The sequence below is a fragment of the Oryza sativa genome, chromosome 5 (assembly GCF_034140825.1).
Source record: "Oryza sativa Japonica Group chromosome 5, ASM3414082v1".
Taxonomy (NCBI): Eukaryota; Viridiplantae; Streptophyta; class Magnoliopsida; order Poales; family Poaceae; genus Oryza; species Oryza sativa.
This window is the reverse complement of record NC_089039.1, coordinates 15,714,443-15,729,657: the sequence shown is the minus strand read 5'-3', so window position 1 is coordinate 15,729,657 and position 15,215 is coordinate 15,714,443. Positions and strand designations below refer to the sequence as shown.

General features: G+C 45.9%; 2 protein-coding genes across 5 annotated transcripts; both read left to right on the top strand.

The window, feature by feature from the left end:
• Nucleotides 1-1,762: 1,762 nt before the first annotated feature.
• Nucleotides 1,763-4,906, top strand: LOC4338452 (chaperone protein dnaJ A7A, chloroplastic-like). Of its 2 annotated transcripts, none has more exons than XM_015784162.3 (7): nt 1,763-1,938; nt 2,063-2,198; nt 2,285-2,342; nt 3,090-3,132; nt 3,298-3,346; nt 3,444-3,524; nt 3,615-4,906. In XM_015784162.3, the coding sequence occupies exons 1-7, from the start codon at nt 1,811-1,813 to the stop codon at nt 4,458-4,460; spliced, it is 1,341 nt and encodes a 446-aa protein (XP_015639648.1). In that variant the 5' UTR covers nt 1,763-1,810; the 3' UTR covers nt 4,461-4,906. The 2 variants fall into 2 exon arrangements, with proteins under 2 accessions (XP_015639648.1, XP_015639647.1); XM_015784161.3 differs by having other exon boundaries at nt 2,060-2,198.
• Nucleotides 4,907-7,338: 2,432 nt separating this feature from the next.
• LOC107275576 (chaperone protein dnaJ A7A, chloroplastic-like) lies at nt 7,339-13,794 on the top strand. 3 transcript variants are annotated; one of them, XM_015783692.3, is made up of 8 exons: nt 7,339-7,595; nt 10,651-10,826; nt 10,951-11,086; nt 11,173-11,230; nt 11,978-12,020; nt 12,186-12,234; nt 12,332-12,412; nt 12,503-13,794. In XM_015783692.3, the coding sequence occupies exons 2-8, from the start codon at nt 10,699-10,701 to the stop codon at nt 13,346-13,348; spliced, it is 1,341 nt and encodes a 446-aa protein (XP_015639178.1). In that variant the 5' UTR covers nt 7,339-7,595; nt 10,651-10,698; the 3' UTR covers nt 13,349-13,794. The 3 variants fall into 3 exon arrangements, with proteins under 3 accessions (XP_015639178.1, XP_015639177.1, XP_066166767.1); XM_015783691.3 differs by having other exon boundaries at nt 10,948-11,086; XM_066310670.1 differs by having other exon boundaries at nt 7,339-9,974; nt 10,948-11,086.
• Nucleotides 13,795-15,215: the final 1,421 nt, after the last annotated feature.

Genomic DNA, 15,215 nt, shown 5'->3' with positions numbered 1-15,215 from the left:
CTCGTTAGCTCGCTCGGCTCGGCTCGTCTCGTTTGGATTTGTTAACGAGCCGAGCTAGAGTTAGCTCGTTAGCTATAACGAGCCGGCTCGAGCTAGCTCACGAGCTGCTCGCGAGCCAAACGAGCCAAGGCCCAGTACAAACAGCGTGCTCAACCACACACCATAAGTCCAACAAGGCCCACGAGACAAGGTCACAGCTCAAGCCCACAAGTAGAGTCAACGGTGCCAGGTCATGAAACAGCAAGCCCAACTAAGCCCAATAGTCTAACCCTAAAATCCCTCCCTACCTGTCCGTTCCTTTTCTCAACGATTCCCAGAAGCGCCGCTTATCCTCAAGCCGAGTGGCCGACAGCGCCGCCCAGGAGTCGAGGAGTCGTAGCTCGTAGCGCCACCCTTCCTTGCGCGCGCGGTTGTGCCCTTTCTCGCCGCCGGTCTCCCCGCTTCACCTCGCATCCTCAACGTCAACAGCTGCCATCCGCTCCTCACGCTGGCTATCGGGAAGGTCAGTAGGTCACGCCGTCTCCTTCCCTACTTGCCTCCGGCCACCCTAAGACCCCAACTCGCCTCTTCCTCGCGCGAATCGCCTAGTTACCCGGCGGGCGACACCCCTACTCCCGTGTGGCCGCGCGTCCTCGTCGTCTTGCTTGCCCTGCTTTCTTTGGCTCACGAGCCAAACGAGCCCACTCGAGCTAGACAACTAGCCGAGCCTAGCTTGGTTTTCTAGCTCGTTAGGGTAATGAGCCGAGACTAGCTAGACCGAGCCGAGCTGGCTCGACATCCACCCCTACACGCGTGTCTTTGCCCAAATCTTATCTCCGGGAGGCTCACTTCCCTCCCCGAGTGGCTGCGAAGACCTCCACAGCTCGAGACGAGGTGCCACTTCTTCTTCTCTCTCTCCATCCCCCATTCCTCCCCTCTCTTCCCGTGTCCCGTCGTCCACAGCTCCCCGACCAAATCCCTAGCCCTACTATTCCCGCGCCCGCCCCTCCCTCGCGTGGTCACGCCCGACAGCGCCGTGCCGCCGCCGCTTCTTGCCCTACTGCCGCAGTTCTTCAAGAGGCTTTTGTCCTGATTTGCTGCAGCCCGGTAGGTATTATATATTTTTGTGGTTGGTAAATTCGGCAGCAAAAAAGAAAAAAAAATAATACCGAATGTTATAAACCCGAGCATCTCATGGTGTCCATGTATCAGCATATATGATATGTTAGGATCGGTAAGGATGCATAGCACACGATTACAACCACCAACTCCACCTCGAAGATAATATAGCGTAGTGTTTGCCAGCTTCGCACGTTATGGCCGAATTCTTATGTATAACAAATTTACCATGGTATGTAAGCTCAAAAATGCAAAACTAATTATCCTCGAACCTAAAAAAGTGTATACATGCAAGAGATGATCAATCCCACATATAAATACATGCAAATAATACACGCCCTGCTCGACAGCCACTGCTGCAGCTGTACCTAAGCTACTAGCTGTGGCCGCGGTGTGCATCCACAACCGTAGCAATGGCTGCTCAGCAGGCCCATGATCTCTGAAAAAGTTCCTGCAAGCAGTACATATGTATGTACAGTTGTACACACCCTCGCCCCTATTCATCCTCTTAAAGGAGTAAGGAGTAATGACAGTCGATATGTGTTGGTTGATTAAAATTTAGAAGAGAACGTTTTTGAATAGAATTGTGAACTTACTCGAATATCGTTCTTTTGTGTATTGCTTTTGTTATGCTTCACCTGACTCTATCTCTGTGAAATGGCAGCTAGTATATTGAAGGTTGAAGCTTTGTGGGTATCCAGCAAGTATTTCAATGGCGTTGCTACAGTTTGGAGGTACCTTGGCCCCCAAACTTGGGGAAAAACCTCAGCTGTTGCCCAGGTCACCTGCACTTACAAGAGTTATTTATGCTGATCCAAGATTTCTGGTGTCGAAAAGTGGGTATGTGAATGTGTTCTGATCAGTGAGATGTACTAGGAATACTAAAATAAAGGACACATTGATATTATAAAAAGGCAAGATTTCTGAGTAAACTGAAGATGATATATCTCTTTTTGTGCAGTAGTGGAGGCAGGCTTAAACACCTTGTATCACCTACTGCTAGTTTACAATCACGGACATCTTCTCGACTATTTAACCATGCACCATCACCGAGATTTCGCCATCGAAGGAGTTCAAGGTTCATTGTCAGAGCTGATGCTGTGAGTTACTTCATTTGCTTTTCTTCTTTGCTGGTATTATTAGAAAATCCAGTTTCCTGACATGGATTTGATATTTTAATTTACAGGATTTCTATTCCACACTTGGTGTTTCAAGAAATGCTAGTAAATCTGAAATCAAGAGTGGTAGGTGTGGTTTTATTTGTCAGTTTAGGGCATGCAGTGATTGGTGCTCCGTACAATCGTAGGAGTATTACCCAGCTTTGCTTCTTCTCTAGTTTGAGCCTGGTTGTAGGTTTGTAGGTACCCTATAATTTACCAAACAAACCAGACTGCTTTCATGTGGCTATTAGTCGTAGATTACTAGTTTTAAATCATACTGTTCACGTGTGAAACAAAATATATGTACAACAGAAACTGTTAAGCTTCCCAGGGAAGATATGAAATATATAACTAGTCTTTTTCAAACTTGGCCATAGTGAGCTTTATGGCCCACTTGTTTGTTCTCGAAAGCTTTACTATTCCTACTAGTAACTCAAATATTTGCTATTTCATCTAATTTGAAGGCTATCTCAGCAAAACCCCTTGAACTATTCTAAGACAAGCCTATGCTGTCTTCAGTATCATTTTCTGCAACTGATCATCTTGCGTTCTAGACTCGATACTGTTTATATTTCTGAAAATCTATTGTTGGCAACTTCTCATTGATGCATTGTTTGTATGGCCCTCAATCCCTGCCCTCCACGTGTGTGGGCAGAAATTTTGAACAAAAATCCCAACCCACACCCGTAGATAATCTAGGATTTGTCCTATCCAAATAATGCCTAAGGGGATATTATGTTAGAAATCCTTCAGAGTCAATTTTGATCAAAATATGTGTAGTAGTTTAATGTTGCTTTCTATTGTAGTTCTAAAATGGTCCTTCTTTTCCAGCCTATAGGAAGCTTGCTAGGAGCTACCATCCTGATGTGAACAAGTAAGTACTAACCATTATATGGGAATTGTGTTTCAGCTACACTCGATATATTGCTTCTTTTTCTCCTTTCGATCCATTATAAACCTGAGTACTAGTTGTTGCATTACCTTTTTCATAACTACATAATCAAATAAGCAATTGTTATGCTTGTGTATTTTTCTTTAGAGATCCTGGTGCTGAACAAAAGTTCAAGGATATTAGCAATGCTTATGAGGTTAGTCCAGCTAACCATAACCAAATCCCATTGTTTCTTATGACTATGTTGTTGTAGGGTTACAGGTGCTTGCCAGCTAACATAAATAGGATTGCAGGTTTTGTCTGATGATGAGAAGCGATCAATCTATGATAAATATGGAGAAGCTGGTTTGAAGGGTGCTGGAATGGGAACAGGAGTGAGTGTTCCTAGAATGTTGTCCAATTCTGAAGTATGATCAGCATGACCTTTATATGATATTGATTGTATGAAATTTGTGAATCTGCAGGATTACTCAAACCCATTCGATCTCTTTGAATCATTATTCGAAGGCTTTGGTGGAATGGGGGGAATGGGAGGCCGTGCTGCTCGGAACAGACCAATGCAGGGTGATGATGAGGCCTACAATCTGGTACTCAATTTCAAGGAAGCGGTGTTTGGTGTAGAGAAAGAAATTGAGATCACCAGACTGGAAGGCTGTAATACATGTGATGGAACTGGTGCCAAGCCTGGAACGAAACCAACCACATGCAAAACATGTGGAGGACAGGGACAAGTGGTCTCCTCAACAAGAACGCCACTTGGAATATTCCAGCAGGTCTCCACCTGCAATACTTGCGGAGGCACTGGTGAATTCTCTACCCCGTGCAACACTTGTGGGGGTGATGGCCGAGTGCGGAAGACAAAAAGGATCAGTCTAAAGGTTCCTGCTGGTGTTGATTCTGGAAGCAGATTGAGGGTCCGGTCTGAGGGGAATGCTGGGCGGAGAGGAGGCCCTCCTGGAGATCTTTATGTGTTTATTGATGTTCTCTCTGATCCTGTTCTTAAGCGAGATGGGACAAACATTCTATACACATGCAAAGTTTCATATATTGACGCAATTCTTGGGACAACCGTCAAGGTTCCCACTGTTGATGGGATGGTTGACCTGAAGATCCCCTCCGGTACCCAGCCAGGCACAACGTTAGTGATGTCCAAGAAAGGTGTCCCACTCCTCGGGAAGTCAAATGCTCGTGGAGACCAGCTAGTGCGTGTGCAGGTCGAGATTCCAAAGCGTCTGAGCAGCGACGAGAGGAAGCTGATTGAAGAACTTGCAAACCTAAACAAGGCTCAAACAGCAAACAGCAGGAGATAATTCCATGAGGCTTCATTGGACAAAATGCTTTGGCAATATGCAATTTTAACGCAAATTGCAGTGACTAAGTGAGCATGAACTGGTAAATCACTTCACAAACTGTACGCTCATGCTGCGCCGTACCATCGGTGGGAACTGTGAATTCTCATGTCTGTAACTTCATTTTTAAGCCATAGAAATCTAGTTCCATCCAAAACACCAAAACGGATGGTGTTTTACAGTAGCTTGTCATATGCTTTTAGGCGAGCTTATTAGTCTATTTTTCATAATACTTTTTCACAATTTTGAAAGGCCTAGGGAGAAATATTTAATGGTGCAAAAGGGACGAGTTTTGAAACATTTGTTTGTCGCAGAAGCACCAGACCATTCTGATTGTTATTGTAAGCTGTAACATCAAAGTTTTGGCAGCAGGTTTTCATGTGCTCTTAAGCGTTGGGGGTTTGTTCCGTTTGGTTTTCAACTGTATGCTAGCTTTCTCTATTAGCCAATGTAATGGCAGTTGCAAAATCTGTTGTAGTGCAGGCGTGCAGCTAAATGCAGTATAGCTGACTGTTAACTTTAAGCTGATTGTTCCATGCATGTGCCAGTAAAAGGCCAGTCAGGAATGAGTCTCATGGATCAATATATGGTGCAGACATGTCAGTAGGATATAGGAGTATTACATTATAGTTTTTTCAGCTTCAATAACGTTCATGTTAGCTTGTACATTGTATGGCAACCCTTCCATACTTGCGTTAGCCACAAAAGTTCACCATGTTAGCTTGGCTTTAGATCAGTTTAAACTGTCCTTTAATAGCAAATTAATAATCCATAAATGAAATTTTACTTCCACTGTTTACCAGTGCTACTACTGTTCTACCTCCAGCGTTCAACAGCTGAGAAACGTGAGGAGTCCAGCACCAGCAGTACCATTTACTGCAATGCGAGAGAGATGTTCTCCGTTTCCTCCTTCACTGAGGCTTAGGAGTAGGAGTAGTAGTGATTTTTTCGTGTCGACTTGTTTAACATTATCGTTAACACCATCAAGTGTCAATGCCAGTAGCCTGCTGCTTCTGATCATTTCTTCCTTCCCTCTTCTAACGCCATTATCGTTTTATCTCACCTTGCATTTATGTTCAAGTGACCATGGTTCTTGACAGAAGCAGCCCTTGTTCTTTCCTGTCCCTTTGTTTGTTCAGTACGCTATTATTCTCTTGGGTACTAGACCTTGTATAAACCGGTTGTGAAATCCTCAATCAAATAAAAGTTAACTCGAAATTTGTGGCCTGTTCCAAGTGTTTGGCAAACCAATATGTATATTATCCACCCGATTATCTAATGGCAATACAGTGCCTAAAATTCCTGCTTCCGGAGTCTTAAACTTTACCCGAATCCAATCTGGAAACCGAAAAGACAGCTGCTTGGCTGATGGCAAGTCACTGGGTACATTGATTTGTGTTAATTTTCAGTCCAATAAAACAGCGCAAAAATTGTAAGGGTGATCCCTCTTTAGTAAAGCCATGCATTCTGCAAACTCTGTTGCAATGCAAGCTGTATCCTATATCCAGTGCCGATGAACCAATTCTGTTTGCAGACTGTACCCTATCTCTACTCTACAAGCCAACCAAAGGAAAGTGTTTGATCTGCAGTGGAATACTAGCAGGTATTCCACCATTTCAGGGTTGGGAGTGTGATTGATATGCAGGAGATTGACATTGTGCAGAACATTGGCCGTCAGGCTGCCGCTGCCGTCGCCGGTGGTGTCGGTGAGAAAGCCCGGTGGTGGTGGTTGTGCCGGCGGCGAGGAGTGGCTGCAACAGGATGGGCTGTTGTGCATGGGCGGATCAGCGGGTGGCTTATGGCGGTGGCCACGCTGTTCGCCGGCGACGGACCCGGCGGCGGCGGCCTTCACGAGGGACGGCGCATGATGATCCTGGATAATTTCGAGACTTCGGGCCGGCGTGCGTGCAAAGCCCATACATATTCTACGCGCAACTGTCACGCACAAAAACGAAGTTTTTAGTACCACATGGAAAATCTATGACGACTGACACCGGCATAAAAGACGACGCGCTCGCATCGCTCCTGGCGAGCTCGGTGGCGTGAGCTTGTTACCCCAGCTGCGGGGGGGCGGGAGTTGGCATGTTTCGGCTGCTGGAGAAAATGAGGTTTCTCCCTCGATCGAATATGGATGCAAACATCCTCCCGACTTTGGCCCACGAGGGAGGGAAGGTGTGAGTCACCCTGGGCTCTTGACGGCTGCGTCATGGAGCGAAGAGGACGCTGAATCGTGGGAGAGGTGTGTGGTGGCCGGTGCCCGACGACGGCGCCTGGCGATGCGTGGGGAGAAGGCGAGCAGTTGTATGTGAAGAGGACGCTGAATCGTGGGAGAGGTGTGTGGTGGCCGGTGCCCGACGACGGCGCCTGGCGATGGGTGGGGAGAAGGCGAGCAGTTGTAGTTGGGACCCGTGCCACACCCCCGCACGTGCGCAAGTCCATGACGTGAGCGCTCCCGGTCATTAGGAGCCACGTCAGCTGGCGGCCTCCGCCGTTGAGCTTTTCCCTGCCAACCGACACCCTTCTCCCCACCCATTGGCGAATGCCCTAGAGGTTTGGGTTGAGATAGGAGTAGAGGGGAGTGAGGTGGAAGAAGATTGCTAGTTGGCTTGTGGGTTCCACGTGGGCCCTGCACTGACTCAGCCACCACGTCAACAAAACCGGAAAGCAATACTACCTTGGGATTAAAAGTGGACCGTTTTGCAAGATTAGGGGTTCAGGGCCGTTTAAAACTCAACGACAAGATAAGGGACCTTAGATGAACTTTTTTGGGAGATGAGGCGCCTGTGCATATGACCCATAGGCAGGCGACAACGCGGCAGCAGAGCGCTGCACGACCTCCGCCTCCCCAATCCGTCCCGTCTCCTCGCCCGCCGCCCTCGACTCCCGTCTCCTCGCCTGCCGCTGGCGCCGATCTCCATCCTGCTAGCAGAGGTGGCGCCGGCGTCCTCCTGCTCCCGCCGCATTCGCATCCTAATCCATCCCATCCGGCCTCGGCCTCGAATTTCGTCTCCTCGCCCGCCGCTTGCGCCGATCCCCATCCTGCGAGCAGAGGTGGCGCCCGGCGTCCTCCTTCTTCCACCGCATCGTCGCTCGCCGGTGAGCATCCCTCCCTACCCACACCTCATCAGGTATTCTGCGTTATCCCTCAAAAAGTTTGGGGGTTCAACCGAAACAGGGTTAGATCTGCCTCTGCCCAGCTCCACCTACTTTCAAGTTGTTAATTTTGATTTCCGTTTTTAGCAGATGTAATTTGGTTATTGAATCTCATCCAAACACCCTTAGAACGAAAAATGTAAGCTCACATAATTTGTACTCATCCAAACTCACATAAATTTCTTAAGAAGAATCTAGACCACAAACTACCCATAGTCACACAAAATATCTTTTTATCAAGGTATATTCTTATAAGTAATTTTTATTCCACAAAATTTTCTAAAGGACATACTGTGACACTTGGCATGAATCTAATTTAACATTCTTTCTTTATCAGGTTATAAATTGAAACCATTGAACGTACTTTGTCTTCCCGTCCCTAAAACATTGTGATATATCTGTAATATTTTAATATTTTTAATTTTAAAAATAATTTAGACTAATAATATAGATATTTAAATTAGGTAATTAGTAAATTCAAATCAACTATAGTTTGGAATAAAAAAACAAAATGATATATGCCAAGTACAATCTAATAACAATAGAATGCACTTTTGGTTAATGTTTACTCCTAATTTCTTAATTTCTAGTTTGGCTCCCCCCACCGTTATGGTAAAAAATCGTTATGTTTTAACTATTTATCTGCTAGAGCATATGTAATATTTATGTAAACTATGTTCTTTATTACCAATCAAAATAGACACCTTACCTACTTTCATCAAAAGAAATAAAAAATGTAGTAGGTATTATTCTGGAATACTCCTCGTCGGAAACATATGGAACGCATTTCCCTCAAAACGCAAAAACCGGGGCCCCGAGCCCTCGACACCAACCCCGTCGGATGTGAAGCCGACGGCCCAGATGGAGGCCAGCGGTGCCAATGCGTAGGCCACGCGTGCCTCTGCGCAAATCTTATCTCCCGGGAGGCTCCGCTCCACTTCCCTTCCCGAGTCACTCAAACCATCCAATCCCTCCACCTTCCCTTCCCTTGCCCCCATTTCCCACCGCCGCCGCGCCTTGCCCCCATTCCCCACCGCCGCGGTGCGGCCGCCGACGACCTCCACACCTCGAGCACGCGTGCCGCCGACGAGGTGCCCTTCTCTCTCTCACTCTCGTCTCCCCCATTCCTCCCCTCTTCCCGTGTCCCGTCGTCCACAGCTCCCCGACCAAATCCCTAGCCCTACTATTCCCCACCCACCAGGCCTCCCTCGCGTGGTCACGCCGCACGATCGGGCCCGACAGTGCCGCCGCTTCTTGCCCTACTGCCGCGGTTCTTTAAGAGGTTGTTGTCCTGATTTGCTGCAGCCCAGTAGGTATTGTATATTTTTCTCGTTGGTAAATTTGGCAGCAAAAAAAAAGTGTTTAATACCGAATGTTATAAACCCGAGCATCTCATGGTGTCTATATATCAGCATATATGATATGTTAGGATTGGTAAGGATGCATATCACACGATTACAATTACCAACTCCACCTCGAAGATAATAAGCCCAATAGTCTAACCCTAAAATCCCTCCCTACCTGTCCGTTCCTTTTCTCAACGATTCCCAGAAGCGCCGCTTATCCTCGAGCCGAGTGGCCGACAGCGCCGCCCAGGAGTCGAGGAGTCGTAGCTCGTAGCGCCACCCTTCCTTGTGCGCGCGGTTGTGCCCTTTCTCGCCGCCGGTCTCCCCGCTTCACCTCGCATCCTCAACGTCAACAGCTGCCATCCGCTCCTCACGCTGGCTATCGGGAAGGTCAGTAGGTCACGCCGTCTCCTTCCCTACTTGCCTCCGGCCACCCTAAGACCCCAACTCGCCTCTTCCTCGCGCGAATCGCCTAGTTACCCGGCGGGCGACACCCCTACTCCCGTGTGGCCGCGCGTCCTCGTCGTCTTGCTTGCCCTGCTTTCTTTGGCTCACGAGCCAAACGAGCCCGCTCGAGCTAGACAACTAGCCGAGCCTAGCTTGGTTTTCTAGCTCGTTAGGATAATAAGCCGAGCCTAGCTAGACCGAGCCGAGCTGGCTCGACATCCACCCCCTACACGCGTGCCTTTGCCCAAATCTTATCTCCCGGGAGGCTCACTTCCCTCCCCGAGTGGCTGCGACGACCTCCGCAGCTCGAGACGAGGTGCCACTTCTTCTTCTCTCTCTCCATCCCCCATTCCTCCCCTCTCTTCCCGTGTCCCGTCGTCCACAGCTCCCCGACCAAATCCCTAGCCCTACTATTCCCGCGCCCGCCCCTCCCTCGCGTGGTCACGCCCGACAGCGCCGTGCCGCCACCGCTTCTTGCCCTATTGCCGCAGTTCTTCAAGAGGCTTTTGTCCTGATTTGCTGCAGCCCGGTAGGTATTATATATTTTTGTGGTTGGTAAATTCGGCAGCAAAAAAGAAAAAAAAATAATACCGAATGTTATAAACCCGAGCATCTCATGGTGTCCATGTATCTGCATATATGATATGTTAGGATCGGTAAGGATGCATAGCACACGATTACAACCACCAACTCCACCTCGAAGATAATATAGCGTAGTGTTTGCCAGCTTCGCACGTTATGGCCGAATTCTTATGTATAACAAATTTACCATGGTATGTAAGCTCAAAAATGCAAAACTAATTATCCTCGAACCTAAAAAAGTGTATACATGCAAGAGATGATCAATCCCACATATAAATACATGCAAATAATACACGCCCTGCTCGACAGCCACTGCTGCAGCTGTACCTAAGCTACTAGCTGTGGCCGCGGTGTGCATCCACAACCGTAGCAATGGCTGCTCAGCAGGCCCATGATCTCTGAAAAAGTTCCTGCAAGCAGTACATATGTATGTACAGTTGTACACACCCTCGCCCCTATTCATCCTCTTAAAGGAGTAAGGAGTAATGACAGTCGATATGTGTTGGTTGATTAAAATTTAGAAGAGAACGTTTTTGAATAGAATTGTGAACTTACTCGAATATCGTTCTTTTGTGTATTGCTTTTGTTATGCTTCACCTGACTCTATCTCTGTGAAATGGCAGCTAGTATATTGAAGGTTGAAGCTTTGTGGGTATCCAGCAAGTATTTCAATGGCGTTGCTACAGTTTGGAGGTACCTTGGCCCCCAAACTTGGGGAAAAACCTCAGCTGTTGCCCAGGTCACCTGCACTTACAAGAGTTATTTATGCTGATCCAAGATTTCTGGTGTCGAAAAGTGGGTATGTGAATGTGTTCTGATCAGTGAGATGTACTAGGAATACTAAAATAAAGGACACATTGATATTATAAAAAGGCAAGATTTCTGAGTAAACTGAAGATGATATATCTCTTTTTGTGCAGTAGTGGAGGCAGGCTTAAACACCTTGTATCACCTACTGCTAGTTTACAATCACGGACATCTTCTCGACTATTTAACCATGCACCATCACCGAGATTTCGCCATCGAAGGAGTTCAAGGTTCATTGTCAGAGCTGATGCTGTGAGTTACTTCATTTGCTTTTCTTCTTTGCTGGTATTATTAGAAAATCCAGTTTCCTGACATGGATTTGATATTTTAATTTACAGGATTTCTATTCCACACTTGGTGTTTCAAGAAATGCTAGTAAATCTGAAATCAAGAGTGGTAGGTGTGGTTTTATTTGTCAGTTTAGGGCATGCAGTGATTGGTGCTCCGTACAATCGTAGGAGTATTACCCAGCTTTGCTTCTTCTCTAGTTTGAGCCTGGTTGTAGGTTTGTAGGTACCCTATAATTTACCAAACAAACCAGACTGCTTTCATGTGGCTATTAGTCGTAGATTACTAGTTTTAAATCATACTGTTCACGTGTGAAACAAAATATATGTACAACAGAAACTGTTAAGCTTCCCAGGGAAGATATGAAATATATAACTAGTCTTTTTCAAACTTGGCCATAGTGAGCTTTATGGCCCACTTGTTTGTTCTCGAAAGCTTTACTATTCCTACTAGTAACTCAAATATTTGCTATTTCATCTAATTTGAAGGCTATCTCAGCAAAACCCCTTGAACTATTCTAAGACAAGCCTATGCTGTCTTCAGTATCATTTTCTGCAACTGATCATCTTGCGTTCTAGACTCGATACTGTTTATATTTCTGAAAATCTATTGTTGGCAACTTCTCATTGATGCATTGTTTGTATGGCCCTCAATCCCTGCCCTCCACGTGTGTGGGCAGAAATTTTGAACAAAAATCCCAACCCACACCCGTAGATAATCTAGGATTTGTCCTATCCAAATAATGCCTAAGGGGATATTATGTTAGAAATCCTTCAGAGTCAATTTTGATCAAAATATGTGTAGTAGTTTAATGTTGCTTTCTATTGTAGTTCTAAAATGGTCCTTCTTTTCCAGCCTATAGGAAGCTTGCTAGGAGCTACCATCCTGATGTGAACAAGTAAGTACTAACCATTATATGGGAATTGTGTTTCAGCTACACTCGATATATTGCTTCTTTTTCTCCTTTCGATCCATTATAAACCTGAGTACTAGTTGTTGCATTACCTTTTTCATAACTACATAATCAAATAAGCAATTGTTATGCTTGTGTATTTTTCTTTAGAGATCCTGGTGCTGAACAAAAGTTCAAGGATATTAGCAATGCTTATGAGGTTAGTCCAGCTAACCATAACCAAATCCCATTGTTTCTTATGACTATGTTGTTGTAGGGTTACAGGTGCTTGCCAGCTAACATAAATAGGATTGCAGGTTTTGTCTGATGATGAGAAGCGATCAATCTATGATAAATATGGAGAAGCTGGTTTGAAGGGTGCTGGAATGGGAACAGGAGTGAGTGTTCCTAGAATGTTGTCCAATTCTGAAGTATGATCAGCATGACCTTTATATGATATTGATTGTATGAAATTTGTGAATCTGCAGGATTACTCAAACCCATTCGATCTCTTTGAATCATTATTCGAAGGCTTTGGTGGAATGGGGGGAATGGGAGGCCGTGCTGCTCGGAACAGACCAATGCAGGGTGATGATGAGGCCTACAATCTGGTACTCAATTTCAAGGAAGCGGTGTTTGGTGTAGAGAAAGAAATTGAGATCACCAGACTGGAAGGCTGTAATACATGTGATGGAACTGGTGCCAAGCCTGGAACGAAACCAACCACATGCAAAACATGTGGAGGACAGGGACAAGTGGTCTCCTCAACAAGAACGCCACTTGGAATATTCCAGCAGGTCTCCACCTGCAATACTTGCGGAGGCACTGGTGAATTCTCTACCCCGTGCAACACTTGTGGGGGTGATGGCCGAGTGCGGAAGACAAAAAGGATCAGTCTAAAGGTTCCTGCTGGTGTTGATTCTGGAAGCAGATTGAGGGTCCGGTCTGAGGGGAATGCTGGGCGGAGAGGAGGCCCTCCTGGAGATCTTTATGTGTTTATTGATGTTCTCTCTGATCCTGTTCTTAAGCGAGATGGGACAAACATTCTATACACATGCAAAGTTTCATATATTGACGCAATTCTTGGGACAACCGTCAAGGTTCCCACTGTTGATGGGATGGTTGACCTGAAGATCCCCTCCGGTACCCAGCCAGGCACAACGTTAGTGATGTCCAAGAAAGGTGTCCCACTCCTCGGGAAGTCAAATGCTCGTGGAGACCAGCTAGTGCGTGTGCAGGTCGAGATTCCAAAGCGTCTGAGCAGCGACGAGAGGAAGCTGATTGAAGAACTTGCAAACCTAAACAAGGCTCAAACAGCAAACAGCAGGAGATAATTCCATGAGGCTTCATTGGACAAAATGCTTTGGCAATATGCAATTTTAACGCAAATTGCAGTGACTAAGTGAGCATGAACTGGTAAATCACTTCACAAACTGTACGCTCATGCTGCGCCGTACCATCGGTGGGAACTGTGAATTCTCATGTCTGTAACTTCATTTTTAAGCCATAGAAATCTAGTTCCATCCAAAACACCAAAACGGATGGTGTTTTACAGTAGCTTGTCATATGCTTTTAGGCGAGCTTATTAGTCTATTTTTCATAATACTTTTTCACAATTTTGAAAGGCCTAGGGAGAAATATTTAATGGTGCAAAAGGGACGAGTTTTGAAACATTTGTTTGTCGCAGAAGCACCAGACCATTCTGATTGTTATTGTAAGCTGTAACATCAAAGTTTTGGCAGCAGGTTTTCATGTGCTCTTAAGCGTTGGGGGTTTGTTCCGTTTGGTTTTCAACTGTATGCTAGCTTTCTCTATTAGCCAATGTAATGGCAGTTGCAAAATCTGTTGTAGTGCAGGCGTGCAGCTAAATGCAGTATAGCTGACTGTTAACTTTAAGCTGATTGTTCCATGCATGTGCCAGTAAAAGGCCAGTCAGGAATGAGTCTCATGGATCAATATATGGTGCAGACATGTCAGTAGGATATAGGAGTATTACATTATAGTTTTTTCAGCTTCAATAACGTTCATGTTAGCTTGTACATTGTATGGCAACCCTTCCATACTTGCGTTAGCCACAAAAGTTCACCATGTTAGCTTGGCTTTAGATCAGTTTAAACTGTCCTTTAATAGCAAATTAATAATCCATAAATGAAATTTTACTTCCACTGTTTACCAGTGCTACTACTGTTCTACCTCCAGCGTTCAACAGCTGAGAAACGTGAGGAGTCCAGCACCAGCAGTACCATTTACTGCAATGCGAGAGAGATGTTCTCCGTTTCCTCCTTCACTGAGGCTTAGGAGTAGGAGTAGTAGTGATTTTTTCGTGTCGACTTGTTTAACATTATCGTTAACACCATCAAGTGTCAATGCCAGTAGCCTGCTGCTTCTGATCATTTCTTCCTTCCCTCTTCTAACGCCATTATCGTTTTATCTCACCTTGCATTTATGTTCAAGTGACCATGGTTCTTGACAGAAGCAGCCCTTGTTCTTTCCTGTCCCTTTGTTTGTTCAGTACGCTATTATTCTCTTGGGTACTAGACCTTGTATAAACCGGTTGTGAAATCCTCAATCAAATAAAAGTTAACTCGAAATTTGTGGCCTGTTCCAAGTGTTTGGCAAACCAATATGTATATTATCCACCCGATTATCTAATGGCAATACAGTGCCTAAAATTCCTGCTTCCGGAGTCTTAAACTTTACCCGAATCCAATCTGGAAACCGAAAAGACAGCTGCTTGGCTGATGGCAAGTCACTGGGTACATTGATTTGTGTTAATTTTCAGTCCAATAAAACAGCGCAAAAATTGTAAGGGTGATCCCTCTTTAGTAAAGCCATGCATTCTGCAAACTCTGTTGCAATGCAAGCTGTATCCTATATCCAGTGCCGATGAACCAATTCTGTTTGCAGACTGTACCCTATCTCTACTCTACAAGCCAACCAAAGGAAAGTGTTTGATCTGCAGTGGAATACTAGCAGGTATTCCACCATTTCAGGGTTGGGAGTGTGATTGATATGCAGGAGATTGACATTGTGCAGAACATTGGCCGTCAGGCTGCCGCTGCCGTCGCCGGTGGTGTCGGTGAGAAAGCCCGGTGGTGGTGGTTGTGCCGGCGGCGAGGAGTGGCTGCAACAGGATGGGCTGTTGTGCATGGGCGGATCAGCGGGTGGCTTATGGCGGTGGCCACGCTGTTCGCCGGCGAC